General features: G+C 44.0%; 1 protein-coding gene across 9 annotated transcripts in view; it reads left to right on the forward strand.

The window, feature by feature from the left end:
• Positions 1-21,672, forward strand: part of GIGYF2 (GRB10 interacting GYF protein 2) — a 198,978-nt gene that overhangs the window by 24,219 nt on the left and 153,087 nt on the right. For 6 of the 9 annotated variants that reach the window (XM_077291043.1, XM_077291039.1, XM_077291046.1 and 3 more), the window contains exons 2-4: positions 147-230; positions 15,276-15,405; positions 19,730-19,825. In XM_077291043.1, the coding sequence (XP_077147158.1) occupies positions 190-230; positions 15,276-15,405; positions 19,730-19,825 (267 nt within the window). In that variant the 5' untranslated portion in view covers positions 147-189. The remainder of the gene's footprint in view (positions 1-146; positions 231-15,275; positions 15,406-19,729; positions 19,826-21,672) is intronic. The other 3 variants (XM_077291041.1, XM_077291042.1, XM_077291045.1) reach the window with 1 other exon arrangement.

The raw sequence follows: 21,672 nt of genomic DNA on the forward strand, positions 1-21,672 counted from the left end.
CTGAGACTCACAGAATCCTATATGGCTGCAATTGTACAGCATGAAACTGGTGACTGGGTTCTTTTCAGTCTTTTGTGTGACTGTAACATCACTGTATGGTTAGTGTTGGAAAATGACGGATTTCTCATCAAACACTTTCATTTTTCAGATTTTCATTCTCTTGTATAAACAAAGGAAACAGGAAGCATTATGACAGCCGAGACTCAGACCCTGAATTTTGGCCCTGAGTGGTGAGTACTATTTTACTAGATAATAAACTTTCTATTGGAAAGATTTTTTTCCTCTGACATTTTAGAATTCTTTCTTTATTAAAAAAAAACAAACAAAAAAAAACAGAAAAAAACTGGTGTACTCTGCGGGTTAATTGCATTTACTCTTTAAGAAAAATAGTGTTTAGACCACACATGGCTGAATACTGTAATGGCGGTAATCACTCCCCGGCATATTGATTGGCCTTCTCTCCAGCACGTCCATCTCAGACTGTCAATCAATGTGCTGGAGAGTGATTCCAGCACACTCACACTATAGCGAGCTGTGACTCCTGCACCGCCCCTATGGCTGGACGTGATCAGCTATATATCTACAAGTAAATGGCATCTCTGATGCTGACAGGTGGCCTTTAATGACTGCCATCTTTAACCCCTTCATGACCCAGCCTTTTTTGACCTTAAAGGGGTTGTCCACTACTTTCAATTAACCCCGCCAATGTATCCCCCCCGGGGCCCCTAATGAATTGTGCAAATAACTTCCGTTGCCGTTTTCGCCTTTGAGCGGCGCTAGTCCGGGTCACGTGACCCCCAGGCTGCAGTCGCCGCTTATTTCAGCCGACGTCACGTCAATTTCCAGACTCTGGAAATTGACATGACGTCAGCAGCAGGCGTGACCAGCCACACAGTCAGCAGTCACTCATCAAGAGTGACTGGGCTGTGGGCTGCCTGCGGGGCTGTGCTGGGGGCGGGCGGGGCTGTGCTGGGGCAGGCAGGGCTGTGCTGGGGGTGGGCGGGGCTAGGCAGGGATGATTGTGCGGGCGCCGGTATGTGCGGGTGCCGGGGTTCTGCGTGCCGGCGCCGGTATGTGCGGGCGCCGGGGGTCTGCGTGCCGGCGCCGGTATGTGCGGGCGGTGCTGGGGTCTGCGGTGGGTCTGCTGCCGGGGGTGTGTGTGTGTGTCATTGGTGTGTCTCTGTGTGCAGGCATCGTCCGATGGGACTACAAGTCCCATCGGGCTATGCCTGCTACAGCGACAGTGAGTGACACATTAGCCAATGATGGGACAGTAGTAGTCCCATCATCCCGCTAATGTGTTGAATGTAAAAAAAACAAAAAAAAACACACACATACAGTACATACATACATACATACATACATACAACACACACCATGTGACATGTAACATGCGACATGCAACACACGACATGCAATAACATGCGACGACATGCAACATGCGACGACATGCAACATGTGACATGCACCATGCGATGACATGTTACAACATGCGGCGACATGCAACATACGACATGCAACATGCAATGATATGCGGCATGTGACAACATGCGACGACATGCAACATGCGATGACATGCGACATGCGATGACATGCAGCATGTGACATGCGATAACATGCGAAATGCTGCGACATGCAACATACAATGACATGTGACAACATGCGACTGTCATGTCGGACGCTGTTCAGACCAGGTCGTCCGACAGACAGCGGTAATTCCGCTTTTGACCACTATTTGCTCATTGGCGTCTGCTAGATTTTATCTAGCTGTTCCGTGGTTAATTTACCTAATCCTCGGATTGGAAGCTGGGCCATTTCCATGGCCTTTAAATAGTTCTCCTGTTCATTGGGCGTCGACGATTATAGCTTCTGTCTTGTGCGTTGTTATCTCGGTCTGGAGTGGTGAGCTGGTTGTTGGAGATTCGTTGCTGGTGGTGTATTTTCCTTTGTCTTATTTACTCCTTCCTATATTTGTATTTATTTTGCCCTGCACATTTATAGTGTATTCCTGAGTGACTGCGGCGTGGTGTATATTTTCCTTTATCCTTGTCTGTGCTAACTGTGGGTATTGGAATATTACCTCTTCACTGGGTGGAGGGCGGAGGTATCAGCCTAGGGTTAAAACAGGAGTCAGGGTGAGGTTCGAGGCCTGGACATGCACACTATCAGTGTAAACTCCAGGTAGAGGGTCAGTCAGGATTTCCCTAGTCTGAGGGAAACTGCAGGGGCCCGGGTTTTTAGCTCTCGCTCACCTAGTCTCCCCGTGACATTATAATCGGCCCAACAACAAAAGAAAAAAAAAAAAAGGGGTTTCTTTTTTTTTTGTTTTGTCATGGATCCCATGACTTCCATAACCCACCAGTTGGAGGCGCTGTCCATACAGGTCACGGAGTTGAGGGGGGCAGTGCAGCAACAGGGACTAGCAGTAGCTAATGTGCAGGCTGGAGCGACAGGAAGAGTTGCTGAGCCTAAATTTCCTTTGCCTGAAAGATTTACTGGGGAACGCAGTAAATTTGTGTCTTTTCGTGAAGCTTGCAAACTATATTTTCGCATGCGCCCGATCTCCTCGGGTAATGAGGCTCAGCGTGTGGGCCTGGTATTGTCATTGTTAAGCGGGGATCCCCAAGCATGGGCGTTTTCTTTGCCATCTGATTCTGTTGCATTTGACTCTGTGGAGAGTTTTTTTTCCTTCTCTTGGGAAAATCTACGATGAACCTGACAGAATGGCTCTAGCAGAATCTAAGATACGCATTATTCTCCAGGGGGAGCGAGTTGCAGAGGATTACTGTTCTGAATTTCGTCGCTGGGCGATCGATACACAATGGAATGATCCAGCATTGCGGAGTCAGTTTATACATGTGATTCCTGGAAGGGTTAAAAAAGCCCTTCTGATGTACGAGACTCCTGCTTCTCTAGATTCCGCCATGAGTCTGGTTGTCCGCATTGATCGTCGTTTGCGTCAGGGGGAGCATGAGACGCCGCCTGTGGGAGAAGGTTTAGGTTCACGTGAGGTTGCTGTAGGTGAGCCCACGGAACCTATGCAAATAGCAGGGGTGTCACATGTCAAGCCTCAAGCCCCTGAGCTTAGGAAGCAGGGAGCCTGCTTTTACTGTGGTAAAACTGGTCATTTTATTAACATCTGTCCTCTGCTGTCTAAGAAAAACACAACGGCGGAAAACTTCTAAGCTCAGAGGGTGTGGAGGAGACCAATCTGAGCTTATGTATATCCTCCATGGTGGTTTCTCAATGCATGCTCCCTGCTAAGGTTTTTATTGCTGGCAGTGAGCTGCCAATTACTGTTTTTGTGGATAGTGGTTCAGCCACAAATCTCATTGATGAGGAGTTTGCGCGCACAGCAGGTTTTAGGATTGAAAAACTGTCTCATCCTATCCGCGTGGTCACCATCAATGCTGCTCCTCTCTCTCAGGGGGCGATAACTGAATTTGTGGCTGAGGTGAAACTCCACATAGGAGTTCTACATTCCGAGCGGGTTTCATGTAAGGTGCTCAGGAATCTTCCTGCTCAGGTGGTTTTGGGTTTTCCTTGGTTGTCTATGCACAACCCGGTAATTGACTGGAAAACTCAGGACATAATTCGGTGGAGCAAGTTCTGCCAGGAGAATTGCCTGGCCACATGTGTGGCTGCTGTGACTTCAAGCGTTCCGGAGTCACTTCTGGATTTTGTGGATGTGTTCTCTGAGAAGGGTTGTTAAGAGTTGCCGCCACATCGCCCCTATGACTGTTCTATCAGGTTTAAACCAGGGACCAAATTGCCTAAAGCAAGGATGTTTAACATCTCCAGTCCGGAGAGACAAGCATTAAAGGATTACATTGCTGAAAGCTTGAGCAAAGGGCACATCAGGCCGTCATCCTCGCCGGTGGCAGCAGGGTTCTTCTTCGTGAAGAAGAAAGATGGCGGATTACGCCCGTGTTTGGATTTCAGGGAGTTGAACCAGATTACGGTTCGTGATCCATACCCTATGCCTCTGATACCAGATTTGTTCAACCAGGTGGCAGGTGCTAAGTGGTTTATCAAGCTTGACCTCAGGGGGGCGTACAACCTCGTAAGAGTCCGTCAAGGTGATGAGTGGAAGATGGCTTTTAATACCCCTGAGGGTCATTTTGAAAATTTGGTGATGCCGTTTGGGTTGACTAACGCACCTGCAGTGTTCCAACATTTCATCAATGATGTGTTCTCGCATGTTTTGGGGAAATTCGTTATCGTGTACCTAGATGACATTCTCATATATTCTTGCGACCGTGATGCTCATTTAGATCATGTCAGGCAGGTGTTACAGCTTCTCAGAGAGAACAAGCTGTATGCTAAACTTGAGAAATGTGTATTTTCTGTAAAAGAGTTGCCTTTCTTGGGTTATATTGTGTCTGCTTCTGGGTTTAAAATGGATGCCGCTAAGGTGCAGGCGGTGCTGCATTGGGAACGTCCTGATAACCTGAAAGCACTTCAGCGGTTCCTTGGGTTTTCTAACTACTATAGGAAATTTATCAAGGATTTTTCCATCATTGCTAAACCGCTAACTGACATGACTAAAAAGGGTACCAATTTCTTCGTTTGGCCTGAGGCTGCTGTGCGCGTATTTGAATTTCTTAAGAACAGTTTTGTTTCAGCCCCCATTCTTGTGCAGCCAGACGTATCTAAACCCTTTGTTGTGGAAGTTGATGTGTCTGAGGTTGGTGTGGGGGCGGTACTATCTCAAGGCTCATCTTTGAGTGGTTTACGTATTAAAATAATAAACAAACACTATACTCTCTGATCCGCAGAAATCCAATTAAAACGAGTGTCCCTCGACGATCTCCCGTGGAGAGCAGGAGCATCAGCTGATGCGACCGCTCTCCAGGAATACAATGATGGGAGGTATCCTTCCACAATGTATTCCTCACAATGTATTCCTACGCCCCTGTGAGAAAATAGTCCCTAGTCTCACTTATGGCATTGCTGTGTGAGAAATTTTCCCAGGCAGCAATTGCCATAAAGTGAGACTTTGTCCTAAGGTAACCTCTCAGTGATGCACTGCAGGAGCCATTGTCTCCTGTCAGTGTGTCACTGAGGGTCCTATAGAGCAATGACATCACCCGATGTCACTGTTCTATAGGGGAGATCGTCGTGGGACACTCGTTATTAATTGGACTACGGCGGACAGGTAGTATACGGTTTATTATTTTACGTTTTTTGCAGGCGCTGAAGTATGGCAAGTATGGTTAAATGAAAAATATTAAAATACTTTTTTCCTAATGTGTGTGTGTGTTTTATTAACCCTTTATTAGTATTGGATTAATAATGGATAGGCGTCTTATTGACGCCTCTCCGTTATTAACCCGGCTTAATGTCAACTTACAATAGCAAGGTGACATTAACCCCTTATTACGCCATATCCCACCGCTACACGGGAGTGGGAGGAGAGGCGCCATTTCCGGGGCGGCTGCGGATTGGTATTTGTAGCCGGGGGGGGGGGACCAATATCCATGGCCCCTCTCTAGGCTATGAATATCAGCCCGCAGCTGTCTGCGTAGCCTTTCTGGCTATAAAATATAGGGTGACCCCACGTAATTTTTTTTGGTGGTCCCCCTATTTTAATAGCCAGTAAAGGCTACGCAGACAGCTGCGGGCTGATATTCATAGCAGGCTACAAATATTGGCCCCCGGCCATCGGCTTTCCCCCTCTTGTGCAGAAAATTGCACGGGAGCCCACACCGTTTTTTTCCGTTTTCATTAATTAAATTAAACGCTCATTAAGGCCTTTTTCACACTTGCGTCGGTACGGGTCCGTTGCTATGCGTCGGGCCGACGCACGTTGTGAAATTTGTGCACGACGTGGGCAGCGGATGCAGTTTTCCAACGCATCCGCTGCCCATTCTGAAGTCCGGGGAGGAGGGGGCGGAGTTTTGGCCACGCATGCGCGGTAGAAAATGGCGGACGCGACGGACAAAAAACCGTTCACTTGAACGTTTTTTCGTGCCAACGGTCCGCCAAAACACGATGGATCCGTTGCACGACGGATGCGACATGTGGCCATCCGTCGCGATCCGTCACTAATACAAGTCTATGGATAAAAAACGCATCCTGCGAGCACATTTGCAGGATCCGTTTTTTCCCCAAAAAGACTGATTGCGACGGATTGCTAAAAACTCAAGTGTGAAAGTAGCCTTAGAAACATCGGCCTTTCTATTATATATCTATGGATATATCTATCTATAGATATATTTATAGATAGATATATCTATAGATACATACAGTTAGGTCCATATATATTTGGACAGAGACAACATTTTTCTAATTTTGGTTATAGACATTACCACAATGAATTTTAAACAAAACAATTCAGATGCAGTTGAAGTTCAGACTTTCAGCTTTCATTTGAGGGTATCCACAATAAAATTGGATGAAGGGTTTAGGAGTTTCAGCTCCTTAACATGTGCGACCCTGTTTTTAAAGGGACCAAAAGTAATTGGACAATTGACTCCAAGGCTATTTCATGAACAGGTGTGGGCAATCCCTTCGTTATGTCATTCTCAATTAAGCAGATAAAAGGCCTAGAGTTGATTTGAGGTGTGGTGCTTGCATTTGGAAGGTTTTGCTGTGAAGTAAACATGCGGTCAAAGGAGCTCTCCATGCAGGTGAAACAAGCCATCCTTAAGCTGCGAAAACAGAAAAAAACAAACCGAGAAATTGCTACAATATTAGGAGTGGCAAAATCTACAGTTTGGTACATCCTGAGAAAGAAAGAAAGCACTGGTGAACTCATCAATGCAAAAAGACCTGGGCGCCCACGGAAGACAACAGTGGTGGAGGATAGAAGAATAATCTCCATGGTGAAGAGAAACCCCTTCACAACAGCCAACAAAGTGACCAACACTCTCCAGGAGGTCGGCGTATCAATATCCAAATCTACCATAAAGAGAAGACTGCATGAAAGTAAATACAGAGGGTTCACTGCACGGTGCAAGCCACTCATAAGAATCAAGAATAAAAAGGCTAGACTGGACTTTGCTATAAAACATCTAAAAAAGCCAGCACAGTTCTGGAAGAACATTCTTTGGACAGATGAAACCATGATCAACCTCTACCAGAATGATGGAAAGAGAAATGTATGGCGAAGGCGTGGTACAGCTAATGATCCAAAGCATACCACATCATCTGTAAAACACGGCGGAGGCAGTGTGATGGCTTGGGCATGCATGGCTGCCAGTGGCACTGGGTCACTAGTGTTTATTGATGATGTGACACAGGACAGAAGCAGCCGAATGAATTCTGAGGTATTCAGAGCCACACTGTGTGCTCAGATCCAGCCAAATGCAGCCAAACTGATTGGTCGTTGTTTCATCCTACAGATAGACAATGACCCAAAACATGAAGCCAAAGCAACCCAGAATTAAATCAAAGAAGTGGAATATTCTTGAATGGCCAAGTCAGTCACCTGATCTCAACCCAATTGAGCATGCATTTCACTTGTTAAAGACTAAACTTCAGACAGAAAGGCCCACAAACAAACAGCAACTGAAAACCACCGCAGTGAAGGCCTGACAGAGCATCAAAAAGGAGGAAACACAGCGTCTGGTGATGTCCATGAGTTCAAGACTTCAGGCAGTCATTGCCAGCCAAGGGTTTTCAACCAAGTACTAAAAATAAACATTTTATTTAAAATTATTGAATCTGTCCAATTACTTTTGGTCTTTTTAAAAACAGGGTGGTACATGTTAAGGAGCTGAAACTCTTAAACCCTTCATCCGATTTTAATGTGGATACCCTCAAATGAAAGCTGAAAGTCTGAACTTCAACTGCATCTGAATTGTTTTGTTTAAAATTCATTGTGGTATTGTCTATAACCAAAACTAGAAAAATTTTGTCTCTGTCCAAATATATATGGACCTAACTGTAGATGTTTCTATCCATATATCTGGCTGCTTTCACACATCAGGCTTTTGCCGTCAGGCACAATCTGGCGAGTTTTGAAAAAAACTGATCCTTTTTTTCCTCCGGATCCGTTTTTTTCTCATAGAGTTGTATTAGCGCCGGATTGCGCCTGATGGCCATACGTTTCATCCATTTTTTGCCGGATCTGTCAGAAAAGCTATTTCCGCCGGACGGAAAACACATACAGAGGAACGTTTTTTTCTGTCCGGCGAAAAAACCCACAGCGATGGATCCGGCGAAAAACGTATGAAACTGAGATGTGAAATGATGAATCCGGCCTCCGAATCTGTTTTTTCATGCATGTTTCCATTCAAATCATGCACATTTTCCGTTTATTTATTTCCAAAAACTGCATCAAAACCGCTCAAAAAACGCATCAAAACTGCACCAAAAACTGCATTAAAACCTGGTGCAGTTTTTGATGCGGTTTTGATGCAGTTTTTTGTGCGGTTTTGATGCAGTTCTTGGTGCGGTTTTTGTGCGTTTTTCATGCAGTTTTTGTGCAGTTTTGATGCAGTTTTTGGTGCAATTTTGGTGCAGTTTTTTATGCAGTTTTTGGTGCGTTTTTGCACGGTTTTAAAGCATTTTTTAATTTGCTTTTTGCGCGGTTTTTATGCGTTTTTGAAAGCTAAATAAAGATGTATTATTGAACAAAAAAAAGGATTTGTGATGTCATTATTGTTCAACCTTCTCTTTTACATTTGTCCAACCCACACTCCATTACACAGACAGATGATAGATGAAATGGATAGACAGATCTACATATAGATAGATCTATAGATGCATACATCTATGTATTCATATATCTATCTATAGATATATCTGGATAGATATATCTATTGATAGATGTATGGATAGCGTAGGGTGTGTGTCCACTGTCCGGATTACATCCGAATGAGCTGCAGATTGGATGCTGCGCACTTGTGGTCCCATCGGTTGATGCCTGCACACACACACCAAAAGACCCCCCGCACAGCCCCGCACCCACCCGAACAGCCCCGCACCCACCCGAACAGCCCCGCACCCACCCGAACAGCCCCGCACCCACCCGAACAGCCCCGCACCCACCCGAACAGCCCCGCACCCACCCGAACAGCCCCGCACCCACCCGAACAGCCCCGCACCCACCCGAACAGCCCCGCACCCACCCGAACAGCCCCTCACCCACCCGAACAGCCCCGCACCCACCCGAACCGCAGCGTTTCTCGGACCCACATCCGCAGCAAAACTGCAGATATTTTTTACATCTGCGGTTTTGCTGCGGATGTGCCCGACTCAATGAAAGTCTAAGGGTGCAGAAACGCTGCAGTTCCGCACAAAAGAAGTGACATGCTGCGGGGAAAAAAAGCTGCGTTTCGGTGCGGCTTTTTCCGCAGCATGTGCACAACAAGTCTGCGGCTCCCATAGACTTACATTGGTTGTGCACTACACTGTGAATTTGATGCAATTCTGTGCGGCAAAAAACGCTGCGGATCTGCAATCAGATCCGCAACGTGTGCACACAGCCTTAGCATTTAGTGAACCTAGCAAAAAAGCCAAGCAAAAAACAAGTGTGGGATTGCACTTTTTTGCAATTTCATCGCACTTTGAATTTTTTTCACATTTTCTGTTACACTACATGGTAAAACCAATGGTGTCGTTCAAAAGTACAACTTGTGCCGCAAAAAATAAGCCCTCACATGGCCATATTGACAGAAAGATTATGGCTCTGGAAAGAAGGGGAGCGATAGACGAAAATGAAAAAACTAAAAAAGCTCCAGGGGTGAAGGGGTTTAGAAACATGGATATGGACATATCTATGGAAATAGACATAGATATATAGATATCTGTATGTATTCATATATCTATCTATTTGTTTTCTCTCTATTTATCTATCTATCTGTGTGTAATGGAGTGTGGGTTGGACAAATGTAAAAGAGGAGGTTGGAGAGAAATGACATCACAAATCTTTTTGAAGCTAGAGGGGGGAGAGGAGGGAGGGGTTGAGGTGTGTTTTGGAGTGGGTGTGCCAGGTGCAGAGTTACAGGCGAGTGCAATGCGTCATGGAACTTGTAGTATTAGAGCACAATAACTCAGGAGAAAGGAAGTTGTCGATTAACCCCATGAGAGCTGGAACCAGCACTAAAGATGTGCTGCTACAGCATGATAAAAGGTAATATTGCTAAAATAAACAGAGTAGATGTTTTGAGTGGCACATAATAGCAAGATTTATGAAAAAAAAAAAAAAAGTTGTAGTAGTGGACAACTTCTTTAATGACTTGGCCGTTTTTTGCAATTCTGACCAGTGTCCCTTTATGAGGTAATAACTCAGGAACGCTTCAACGGATCCTAGCGGTTCTGAGATTGTTTTTTCGTGACATATTGGGCTTCATGTTAGTGGTAAATTTAGGTCGATAATTTTTGCGTTTATTTGTGAAAAAAATGGAAATTTGGCGAAAATTTTGAAAATTTCGCAATTTTCAAATTTTGAATTTTTATTCTGTTAAACGAGAGAGTTGTGTGACACAAAATAGTTAATAAATAACATTACCCACATGTCTACTTTACATCAGCACAATTTTGGAAACATTTTTTTTTTTTTGCTAGGAAGTTATAAGGGTTAAAATTTGACCAGCGATTTCTCATTTTTACAACAAAATTTACAAAACCATTTTTTTAGGGACCACCTCACATTTGAAGTCAGTTTGAGGGGTCTATATGGCTGAAAATACCCAAAAGTGACACCATTCTGAAAACTGCACCCCTCAAGGTACTCAAAACCACATTCAAGAAGTTTATTAATCCTTCAGGTGCTTCACAGCAGCAGAAGCAACATGGAAGGAAAAAATAAACATTTAACTTTTTTGTCACAAAAATGATCTTTTAGCAACAATTTTTTTATTTTCCCAAGGGTAAAAAAAGAAACTGGACCCCAAAAGTTATTGTACAATTTGTCCTGAGTACGCCGATACCCCATATGTGGGGGGGGGGGGGGGGGGGGGAACCACTGTTTGGGCGCACGACAGGGCTCGGAAGGGAAGGAGTGCCATTTGACTTTTTCAATGAAAAATTGGCTCCAATCTTTAGCGGACACCATGTCGCGTTTGGAGAGCCCCTGTGTACATAAAGATTGGAGTTCCCCCACAAGTGACCCCATTTTGGAAACTAGACCCCCCAAGGAACTTATCTAGATGCATAGTGAGCACTTTGAACCCCCAGGTGCTTCACAAATTGATCCATAAAAATGAAAAAGTACTTTTTTTTCACAAAAAATTTCTTTTAGCCTCAATTTTTTCATTTCCACATGGGCAACAGGATAAAATGGATCCTGAAATTTATTGGGAAATTTCTCCTGAGTACACTGATATCTCACATGTGGGGGTAAACCACTGTTTTGGCACACGGCAGGGCTCGGAAGGGAAGGTGTGCCATTTGACTTTTTGAATGAAAAATTAGCTCCAAATCGTTAGCGGACACCATGTCGCGTTTGGAGAGCCACTGTGTGCCTAAACATTGGAGCTCCCCTACAAGTGACCTCATTTGGAAGACCTCTCATGGAACTAATCTAGATGTACGGTGACCACTTTAAACCCCCAAGTGCTTCACAGAAGTTTATAACGCAGAGCCGTGAAAATAAAAAATCATTTTTCTTTCCTCAAAAATTATTTTTTTAGCCTGCAATTTTTTATTTTCACAAGAGTAACAGGAGAAATTGGACCCCAATAGTTGTTGCCCAGTTTGTCCTGAGTACACTAATACCCCATATGTGGGGGTAAACCACTGTTTGGGCACACGTCGGGGCTCGGAAGGGAAGTAGTGACTTTTGAAATGCAGACTTTGATGGAATGGTCTGCAGGCGTCACATTGCGTTTGCAGAGCTCCTGATGTGCCTAAACAGTAGAAACCCCCCACAAGTGACCCCATTTTGGAAACTAGACCCCCCAAGGAACTTATCTAGATATGTGGTGAGCACTTTAAACCCCCAAGTGCTTCACAGAAGTTTACAACGCAGAGCCATGAAAATAAAAAATAATTTTTGAGGAATGAAAAATTATGTTTTAGCAAGCAATTTTTTATTTTCTTAAGGGTAACAGGAAAAATTGTACCCCAATAATTGTTGCCCAGTTTGTCCTGAGTATGCTGGTACCCCATATGTGGGGGTAAACCACTGTTTGGGCGCACGTCGGGGCTTGGAAGGGAGGGAGCACCATTTGACTTTTTGAACGCAAGATTGGCTGGAATCAATGGTGGCGCCATGTTGCGTTTGGAGACCCCTGATGTGCCTAAACAGTGGAAACCCCTCAATTCTAACTCCAACACTAACCCCAACACACCCCTAACCCTAATCCCAACTCTAGCCATAACCCTAATCACAACCCTAACCCCAACACACCCCTAACCACAACCCTAACCCCAACACACCCCTAATCCCAACCCTAATCCTAACCCTAATCCCAACCCTAACTACAACACACCCCTAACCATAACCCTAACCACAAGCCTAATCTTAACCCTATTTCCAACTCTAGCCCTAATTCCAACCCTAATTCTAATTCCAACCCTAACCCTAAGGCTTATGTGCCCACGTTGCGGATTCGTGTGAGATTTTTCCTCACCATTTTTGAAAAATCCGCAAGTAAAAGGCAATGCGTTTTACCTGTGGAATAACCACGGATTTCCAGTGTGTTTTGTGCGGATTTCACCTGCGGATTCCTATTGAGGAACAGGTGGAAAACGCTGCGGAATTCGCACAAAGAATTGACATGCTGCGGAAAATACAACACAGCGTTTCCGCGTGGTATTTTCCGCACCATGGTCACAGTGGATTTGGTTTTCCATAGGTTTACGTGGTACTGTAAACCTGATGGAAAACTGCTACGAATCTGCAGCGGCCAATCCGCTGCGGATCCGCAGCCAAATCCGGACCGTGTGCACATAGCCTAATTCTAACCCTAACCCTAACCCAAGTGGGGAAAAAAAAATATATTTTCTTCATTTTATTATTGTCCCTACCTATGGGGGTGATAAAGGGGGTGGGTTCATTTACTTTTTTTTTATTTTGATCACTGTGTAGGTTTTATCACAGTGATCAAAATGTACCTGGAACACTGGAACTGGTACACTGCGCATGCGCCCGCCATTTTGGAAGATGGAGGCGCCCATGGAGAAGACGGATGGACACCGGGAGGCTCGGTAAGTATGAGGGGGTGGGATCAGAGCACGGGGGGTGGATCGGAGCACGGGGGGGTGTGGATCGGAGCATGGGGGGAACCGACAGGAGAACGGGGGAGCGGACAGGAGGACGGAGGGGAGTACGGGACAGAACGGAGGACTGGGGAGGAGATCGGTGGCGGGGGGGCACATCAGGGTTTCCAGCCATGGCCGATGATATTGCAGCATCGGCCATGGCTGGATTGTAATATTTCACCACTTTTCATAGGTGAAATATTACAAATAGCTCTGATTGGCTGTTTGACTTTCAACAGCCAATCAGAGCGATCGTAGCCACAGGGGGGCGAAGCCACCCCCCCTGGGCTGAAGTACCACTCCCGCTGTCCCTGTAGATCGGGTGAAATTGGAGTTAACCTTTTCACCCGATCTGCAGGGACGCGATCATTCTGTGACACAGCATATGCATCACAGGTCGGATTGGCACCGACTTTCATGACGCATACGCTGTGTCACAGGTCGGGAAGGGGTTAAAGGCCTGGCGAATGTACGAATGCTTGCAATCGGCAGAGGAGAAGTGACATTTCTCTACAAGATCATTGCTGTGCAACAGTCTGTTAATTTAGCTGTCCAACTACTGTTTTGGAACGCGTAACTGATTGACTTGCCAGAAGTTTTGATCACCGGGGATTTGGATGCTGAAAAATTTCACAACCTCATTCACATAAGAAAATCTGCGGTGTAAATTGACCGGTGCTGCTGATTTAAAACCTGTCAATTTTCTGTTACTGGTTTTACAGCGGATTCCTCCCCTTCCGATGCACTTGTTGGAACTCTCTGTAGATTTTCCACTGGGAAACTTTCCATTAGGAACAGACTGGGTGCATAGGTCATCAGGGTGCTTTTTCTGATGGCGGTGTGCTATAGTGACTGACACCATTTGTCAGGTGTCTATCAGGGGTAAGCAAGATTACTTTGAATTTTAAAATGTTCCCACCACTAGAAGGCGCTCCATGCATACACGTGTGATCCTCCGATACTAGTGTGCTGGCAGCATGTGAAAGAGCACAGCTCAGACCAGTGGCACCACCATGTCACTGATTCAACCTATCAGTGTTCAGGAGCGCACTGCCCCTGGCAAACAGGAGGACGGCAGGCGCGTTGCACAATTTTGCCTCTAAATAGTGTGACCCAGCAGTGTATACGCTGACTTATACACATCCGTCACTAGTAGGGAACCAGTCCTCCGGCATCACTATACATCATACACCGCTGCCTCCTCTACTGGAAACTGCAACGGAGCAATTAACACAGTTCATAGATGGTTCGTGCTGCATTTTAGAAGCAAAAACTGCAATGTCAAATGATTATTGTACTCACATGCTCTTTGAAGGGTTTGTCTAGCCCTTGGGAAAGTACTGCTGCTAGTCTAATCCTAATGTTATGTAATATGCACACTTTGGTCTCACTTGTCGGTTCGAGAGGTTGTCCCGTGTCCACAAGTTTGTGATTTTCATACTCTTGTCACTTGCCGACAAGATTCTCATTCACTGGATTGAATGTTCCATTGAGAGGAGTGGATGAGAATCTAGTCTGCACGTGGCTGAGAGAATGCAAAGTGCACACTTGTGGCCACACGACGACCGCTAGTACAGGCAAGCAGAGCCGTATCCGTTTGGTGTGTATGTTACACACTGTTAGGCTATGTGCACACGTTGCGGAATGGGGTGCAGAATTTTCTGCACCAAATCCGCATCTCCTGGTAGAATCTGCAGGTGCGGATTTGATGCGGATTTTGTGCGGATTTTGCCCCTGCGGATTTCTAACATGGAAGAATCCAAATCCGCTGCAGTTCCGCACAAAAGAAGTAACATGCACTTCTTTTCAATCCGCTGCGGAATCAGTGCGGATTTTTCCACACCATTAGCACAGGTTTTTTGTTTCGCAATTGATCTACATTGTACTGTAAATCACATTGCGGAACTGCAGCGTTTCTGTGTGGAAAATCCGCCACGGATCCGCACCAATTCCGTATCGTGTGCACATGGCCTTAGGATTCGGCAGCCTGCCGTTCCCATGGCTGGACAATGTAAAATGTATATTCCATTGTCCAGAATAGTTTTTAACCTTGTAATCATTATTGTTATTTAAAGATGTAGTATCCGGTTTATAACAAGTCATGTATTTTTACTTTCTAGGCTCAGGGCTTTGTCAAGCGGGGGTTCTGTTATATCCCCACCCCTCTCCCCTGCATTGCCAAAGTATAAACTTGCAGACTATCGGTACGGCCGGGAAGAGATGCTAGCACTTTATGTAAAGGATAATAAGGTAATGTTTCACAGTGTCTCGCCTTTGTTTCATAGTTTGGGGGTAAGTTGTGCTTTATATTGATCTACTCAAACCACTTGAAATCAATTGGGTGATTCAAGTTATTTCAGTGACCATTTTGGGTTTTTCTGTCATTAAACGAGGGGTACCAACAATTTTGACTACGTGTGTATGCCACAGAGTGAATGCCAAAACAAAGTAATCCAAATGGCAGAATCAATGTTTGTGGTTATTTTGCTACCTGAAAATTATATGAAATATCAATATAAACAGCAACTCTTATCAACTATAAGGGCCTAATATAAGTCCGAAAATATTGGTGAAATAGTTTATTACACAAAGGGCTGCATAAAGCAGAAACCAGCCATGTCCTCTGTAGTCCACGGACGTGCCTGCATTTACCGTATTCAAAGTATTTGTTTGCAAGGAAGGAGGTGGAAACAGTTGGGGGAGAAATCAGGATGGCCGTGCCCTAATTCTGTCCAATATTGCTTGGATCAGCTAGATTAGCTGGTATTTGGGTTTCAATGTCTTTGCTATTTTTCTCCCCAGTATTTTCACCTCTTGACTGCAAACATGTTGCATTTGCACACTACGCACAGAGTTCCTGACCAGGTAGTTATAAGCAGGGCTATGGAGTCAGTAAGCCAAACCTCCAACTCCGACTCCTCAGTTTCCATGACATCGGCTCCGACTCCACCAAAATGGGCTCCGACTCCGACTCCACAGCCCTGGTTTTAAGAGTAGTAACTTTTTTTTTTCTTGGTCAGATTTTTAAGTTTTATTTATTTATTTTTTTTCCTTTTCGTGGTATATGGATCTTAATTTTTCTGTTATTTTCATACCTTTTATTTTTTTTTTTTATATCGGGTGATACAGGTGGAAAAATAAAGGAAATATGTCTCTCTTCCATGTTTTATATTTTTTATGATCACATTTCAACATTTCAAAAATTAGTTTTTTTTCATAGTCCTATTTCTCTTTTAATGAAGGCTGGAATATTGGCCCCAGTTACAGAAAATGAAGCCTCCTGGCCGCATAGCAGAGATGTCTGATTGAGAAGGCAGAGTCCGTAATAAACCGTCTCTGTCTGAACAACCGATTTCCTTCTCCCACAGATACACAATCACATGCAGCTGCTCTACAATGCAGAGATGCTTTAGAACGTCCGCACACAGCAGAATGCAGATTTTGTAGGCATTTAAAGTCAAATAGGGGAACTACTTTTTTTTAATAGAAATATAAGACCTTCTATCGGGCTACTAAGGTCTTGTTTTTGAAAGCATCGAGTAAAACTGCGGCAGTTTGGGTGTCAATGAGCATCTTACAGCTCTCCTTTTAAGAAATATTAAATATCTAAAATATAACCTTTATTTTCTGGGGATAAATGTAATTATTTTGAAGCCTGGAACCTTCATTAACCCATTAATAAAGGGCTTTAATCCTTCCTGATGCTTTTTATGGTACAAACACATGCATTCTGTATTCTGTTAATCTGCAGAGAGCAAGATTTAGGTCATAGGTCCTGGATCTAATAAAATCCAGATCAACTCTGATTGGAACAAATGTGTCACAGTTTACTCTTGTGCCTGCTAAGAATTCTCCATCATGGGCTATTCTGACTTTTCTGGTGGTACCAGAAAAGGAAGAAGAATGGAAAAATACTAAGGCAGAATTTAATTGAGCACCTGATGGTCTAGAAATCCTTCTAATCTCCCTCGCAGCAAAAAAACGAAAAATAGCCACATGATCAGCTGAATTTTACCTGGCAGTATTTTGAGTCTGCACAATCCAGCGTTCTAGCATTTAACCCTTTAGGGACCTGGGAAGTTTTCTTTTCATGCTTTCCTTTTTTCCTTTCTGCTCCAAGAGTCAGTTTTGTTTTTTTTACGGAATGAGTTGTAAAATTATCACCATTCATTTTCTCAAATAATGTACTAACAAAATGGAAAATAATTCCACGTGCAGTACAATTGCAGGGTTAAAAACCCCCCACAATTATGCTATTGTTTTTGTGCGTTTTTTCTTTTAGAGCATTCATTTTGCAGTAATAATGACCTGGCAGCATAATTTTCCTGGTCAGTATTATTGTGTCAGTACTACTGATGAGTGAACGTGCTCGGATAACGTGTGCTTGAATAATATAATATATTTTTTGCATCCCCGCGGCTGCGTGATTCACGGCTGTTAGAGAGCCGCAACACATGGGATTCCCTAACAAACAGGCAGTTCTGGCATGTATTGCGGCTGTCTAATGGCCGCGAATCGTGCATTCTCTGGGACTCGAGCATATTATCTGAGCACACTCAAGATACTCTAATAACACGTTATCCGAGCACATTCACTCATTACTAGTCGATAAACAGACTTGTCCAGTTTTTCTAATGTTATGGTTTTTTGTTGTTGCTAAAATTGTTGTTTTAAATTCTTCTTTTCAGCTTTTTACATAGTTTAATAATTTTATCATTCGATAGATCAAACCTTTGAGTACAGTAATACCAAATATATATTTTTTCATAATAAAATCGATCACTTATACTTTAATATCACAGATTTGCAGTATATAGTCAAATCGCGGTTCTACTATGAAATGCAGCCAATGGCAGACCATCCACAGGGACCTCATCAGTGACTGCTAGGGCCCCGCTGACCCCCAGAATGGGGCTCTGAGATACCATTAGAGAATAGGGCTTTCCGCACTTAGGATCCCATGGATAGGCGATAACTGTTAATGATGCGGAGAACCCTTTATTGTGCTGTAAAAACGTTGCAGTTCTTGTTCCATTTGGAATAAGAGTAATGTAGAAGGACACACTAATAAACCACATAGTTGAGTGCATAGTTTAGAAAAAGAAAACATTTAGAATTCTCATTTGGTAAATTTGCATTAAAATATTTTGTTTGTATTTTTCCCATTGGTGTCATCATCATTAACTGTCCTTCATATGACAGTGGCCCACATTTCTCAAAACTGATTTGCGCCAAATCTTTAGAGTACCGTATTTTCCGGCGTATAAGACTACTTTTTAACCCCTAAAAATTGTCCCAAAAGTCGGGGGTCGTCTTATACGCCGGGTACGGCGTGTGCAGGGAGCGATCCTGGATGTTCCCAGGGTCTGAAGGAGAGGAGACTCTCCTTCAGGCCCTGAGATCCATCCATATTCATGTTAAAAATAAAGAATAAAAATAAAAAATATGTATATACTCACCCCTCCGAGAAGCCTGGCTCTCACCGGTGTAAGCGTCTGCCTCCGTTCCTAAGAATTGCAGAGCGTGAAGGACCTTCGATGACTTCACGGTCAGGTGACTTGTCACATGAGCGGTCACGGACCATTCACAGGCCAGTCACCTGACCGTGACGTCATCGAGGGTCCTTCATGCTGCAATTCTTAGGAACGGAGGCAGACGCTTACACCGGTGAGAGCCAGGCTTCTCGGAAGGGTGAGTATATACATATTTTTTATTTTTATTCTTTATTTTTAACATGAATATGGATCCCAGGGCCTGAAGGAGAGTCTCCTCTCCTTCAGACCCTGGGAACCACACGCTGTATAAGATGACTGGGCGTATAAGATGACCCCCGTCTTATACAGCAGGCATATCCCAAATTCCATATTTTATATGGAAAAGTTGGGGGTCGTCTTATACGCCCAGTCGTCTGATACACCAGAAAATACGGTACTTCAAATCCGCCACTCGAAATCAGAGATTAGATAAGAAAGGGGCACAAAATGTTGAGTTTTGTGCAAATCTTAAACATAAGTATTTGTTCCACTACCTTTGTAAGAGGACTATGACCTGTCTAGAATATGTAACCTTTTTGTGAATAGAAATACAATGTTTTATTTCATCCCAAGAGGTTAACCATGATCACTCCATTATTTTCTCATCATTGTTCAGTTATGAAGTGGGTACTAACAATTATGTATTATATGGGGTAAAACATTGACAAATTTGGTGCACACATTTACAGCACAGAAATTCCTCAAATTGGGCAAATTCTTGGGCGCAAACGCAGTGATATATTTCTGTGTTTTATTAAATTTTACAGGACAGGGAGGTTGGGAGGGAAAGGGGGGTGGGACACTGGGTAAAGGGGTTTAGTTCAGGTTGAAGGAAAATATATCAATCTGCTTTGTAATTTTGGTATCTGTCTGGAGTTTGTGTCAGACTGTATTACATTTTGGATTTATGCCTTAATAAAAATTACTTGATTAACATTTTTTTTATTTTTACATGACAGAAATTTGATATTCTTTTACAGTTTGGGCTTGTTGTTAGGTCTATGCATTAATAATCCTAAGTAGTATGTTTTGTTCTGTAGGTTCCTTCAGATCTTCTGGACAAAGAGTTTCTGCCTATTTTGAAAGAGGAGCCCCTACTACCTTTGGCACTTGTTCCATTTACTGAGGAGGAGCAGGTAAGGGTCATATAGACTAAAGCATTCAGTAATTTGTTACTGATGAGTCTTCCTTTCCAACCGATTCTGAATGCAGCAGCCAGGCCCATATTCCTGTGCAGCTGCTAAACTGATGCCTCCCCCCTGCCCCAGCCATTGCACTAGTAGTCCATCCACTACAGAGTACAGTATGATCTTTATGCTCTTGCTAAAAATTCTCCATGCTATATCACCTATGTTATGTCCACTAATCTAACCTTGCTCTCAGTTCTGTTAATGCATCCAATACTAACTTCCTCCATAATCCAAATCTTTCATTCTCATCTGCAAGATTTTCTTGTGTTCCTCAAGTTCTCTGGAATGCACAACCCCAGAATATTTTGTAAGTTCAGGGCCACAATTTTAAAAGTGCCCTAAAAACACTTCTATTTAGTGTAGCTTATTACAATCTCTAATTTAATGTCTCTTGTGTTTTGTTTTTTTTTATCTTTCTTCTACATTGTTTCTCAGAAACCTGAACCCTTTATCCAACAATATCCTCCAAACTGAAATCCATTTCCAATCTGTGCATCAATAGATGGCAGCTGGTGACCGGCTCGCTCAGCTGTATGTGTAGCATCTCGTTTTTTTACATATGCATATGTAGCTCGTTCTCAGGTCCTCAGCCAGAGTCCTGGAAGTTTGAGGGTTCTGTGCAGGATCTTAGTTGTCCCTAGTACTGCGCTTTTCTGGACAGAGTTCAGATGTTGCTCCTGGGATCTGCTGTAGCCATTCTTCCAACTTAGGGGTCACTGCTCCAAGTGCTGCTATCACCACTGGAATAATTGTATGTATATTTATTACGGTTTTCTATATATTTAAAACCCCTCGGAGCTGAATTTAAATCTGTTGTTGCTATAATCGTTATGACTCAAAGAATAGAGTTGTCTGATCTTTTACCACACCGTGAAAATTGCTGATTTTTTTTTTTTTAGTTAGATTCTACCGCTCAAAATTAAAAATATAAATTGATAAAAAAAATTTACAATCTGTAAGGGTACCGTCACACAGTGAAATTTTCATCGCTACGACGGCACGATTCGTGACGTTCTAGCGATATCGTTACACGCTACTGCGATCAGACATCACGCTGAGAATCGTACGTCGTAGCAGATCGTTTGGAACTTTCTTTCGTCGCTTGATCACCCGCTGACATCGCTGGATCGTTGTGTGTGACACCGATCCAGCGATGTGTTCGCTTGTAACCAGGGTAAACATCGGGTAACTAAGCGCAGGGCCGCGCTTAGTAACCCGATGTTTACCCTGGTTACCAGCGTAAACGTAAAAAAAACAAACAGTACATACTTACATTCCGGTGTCTGTCCCCCGGCGTCTCAGCTTCTCTGCACTGTGAGCGCCTGCCGGCCGGAAAGCGAGCACAGCGGTGACGCGGTGACGTCACCGCTCTGCTTTCCGGCTATGGTGCTTACACAGTGCAGAGAAGCAGAACGCCGGGGGACAGACAGCGGAATGTAAGTATGTACTATTTGGTTTTTTTACGTTTACGCTGGTAACCAGGGTAAACATCGGGTTACTAAGCGCGGCCCTGCGCTTAGTAACCCGATGTTTACCCTGGTTACCCGGGGACTTCGGCATCGCTCCAGCGCCGTGATTGCAACGTGTGACCGCAGTCTACGACGCTGGAGCGATAATCATACGACGCTGCGACGTCACGGATCGTGCCGTCGTAGCGATGAAAATGGCACTGTGTGACGGTACCCTAAGGGTTAGTCAAGCTGGGCAATCACCCAGGGCCCCCTCTCTCTTAGGGGCCTCCAGCTTTTCTGTTCTGAGGCTAAGAATGCTTAAGAACCTTTTGGTTACAACAC

This window comes from Ranitomeya variabilis, chromosome 2, assembly GCF_051348905.1.
Source record: "Ranitomeya variabilis isolate aRanVar5 chromosome 2, aRanVar5.hap1, whole genome shotgun sequence".
NCBI lineage: Eukaryota > Metazoa > Chordata > Amphibia > Anura > Dendrobatidae > Ranitomeya > Ranitomeya variabilis.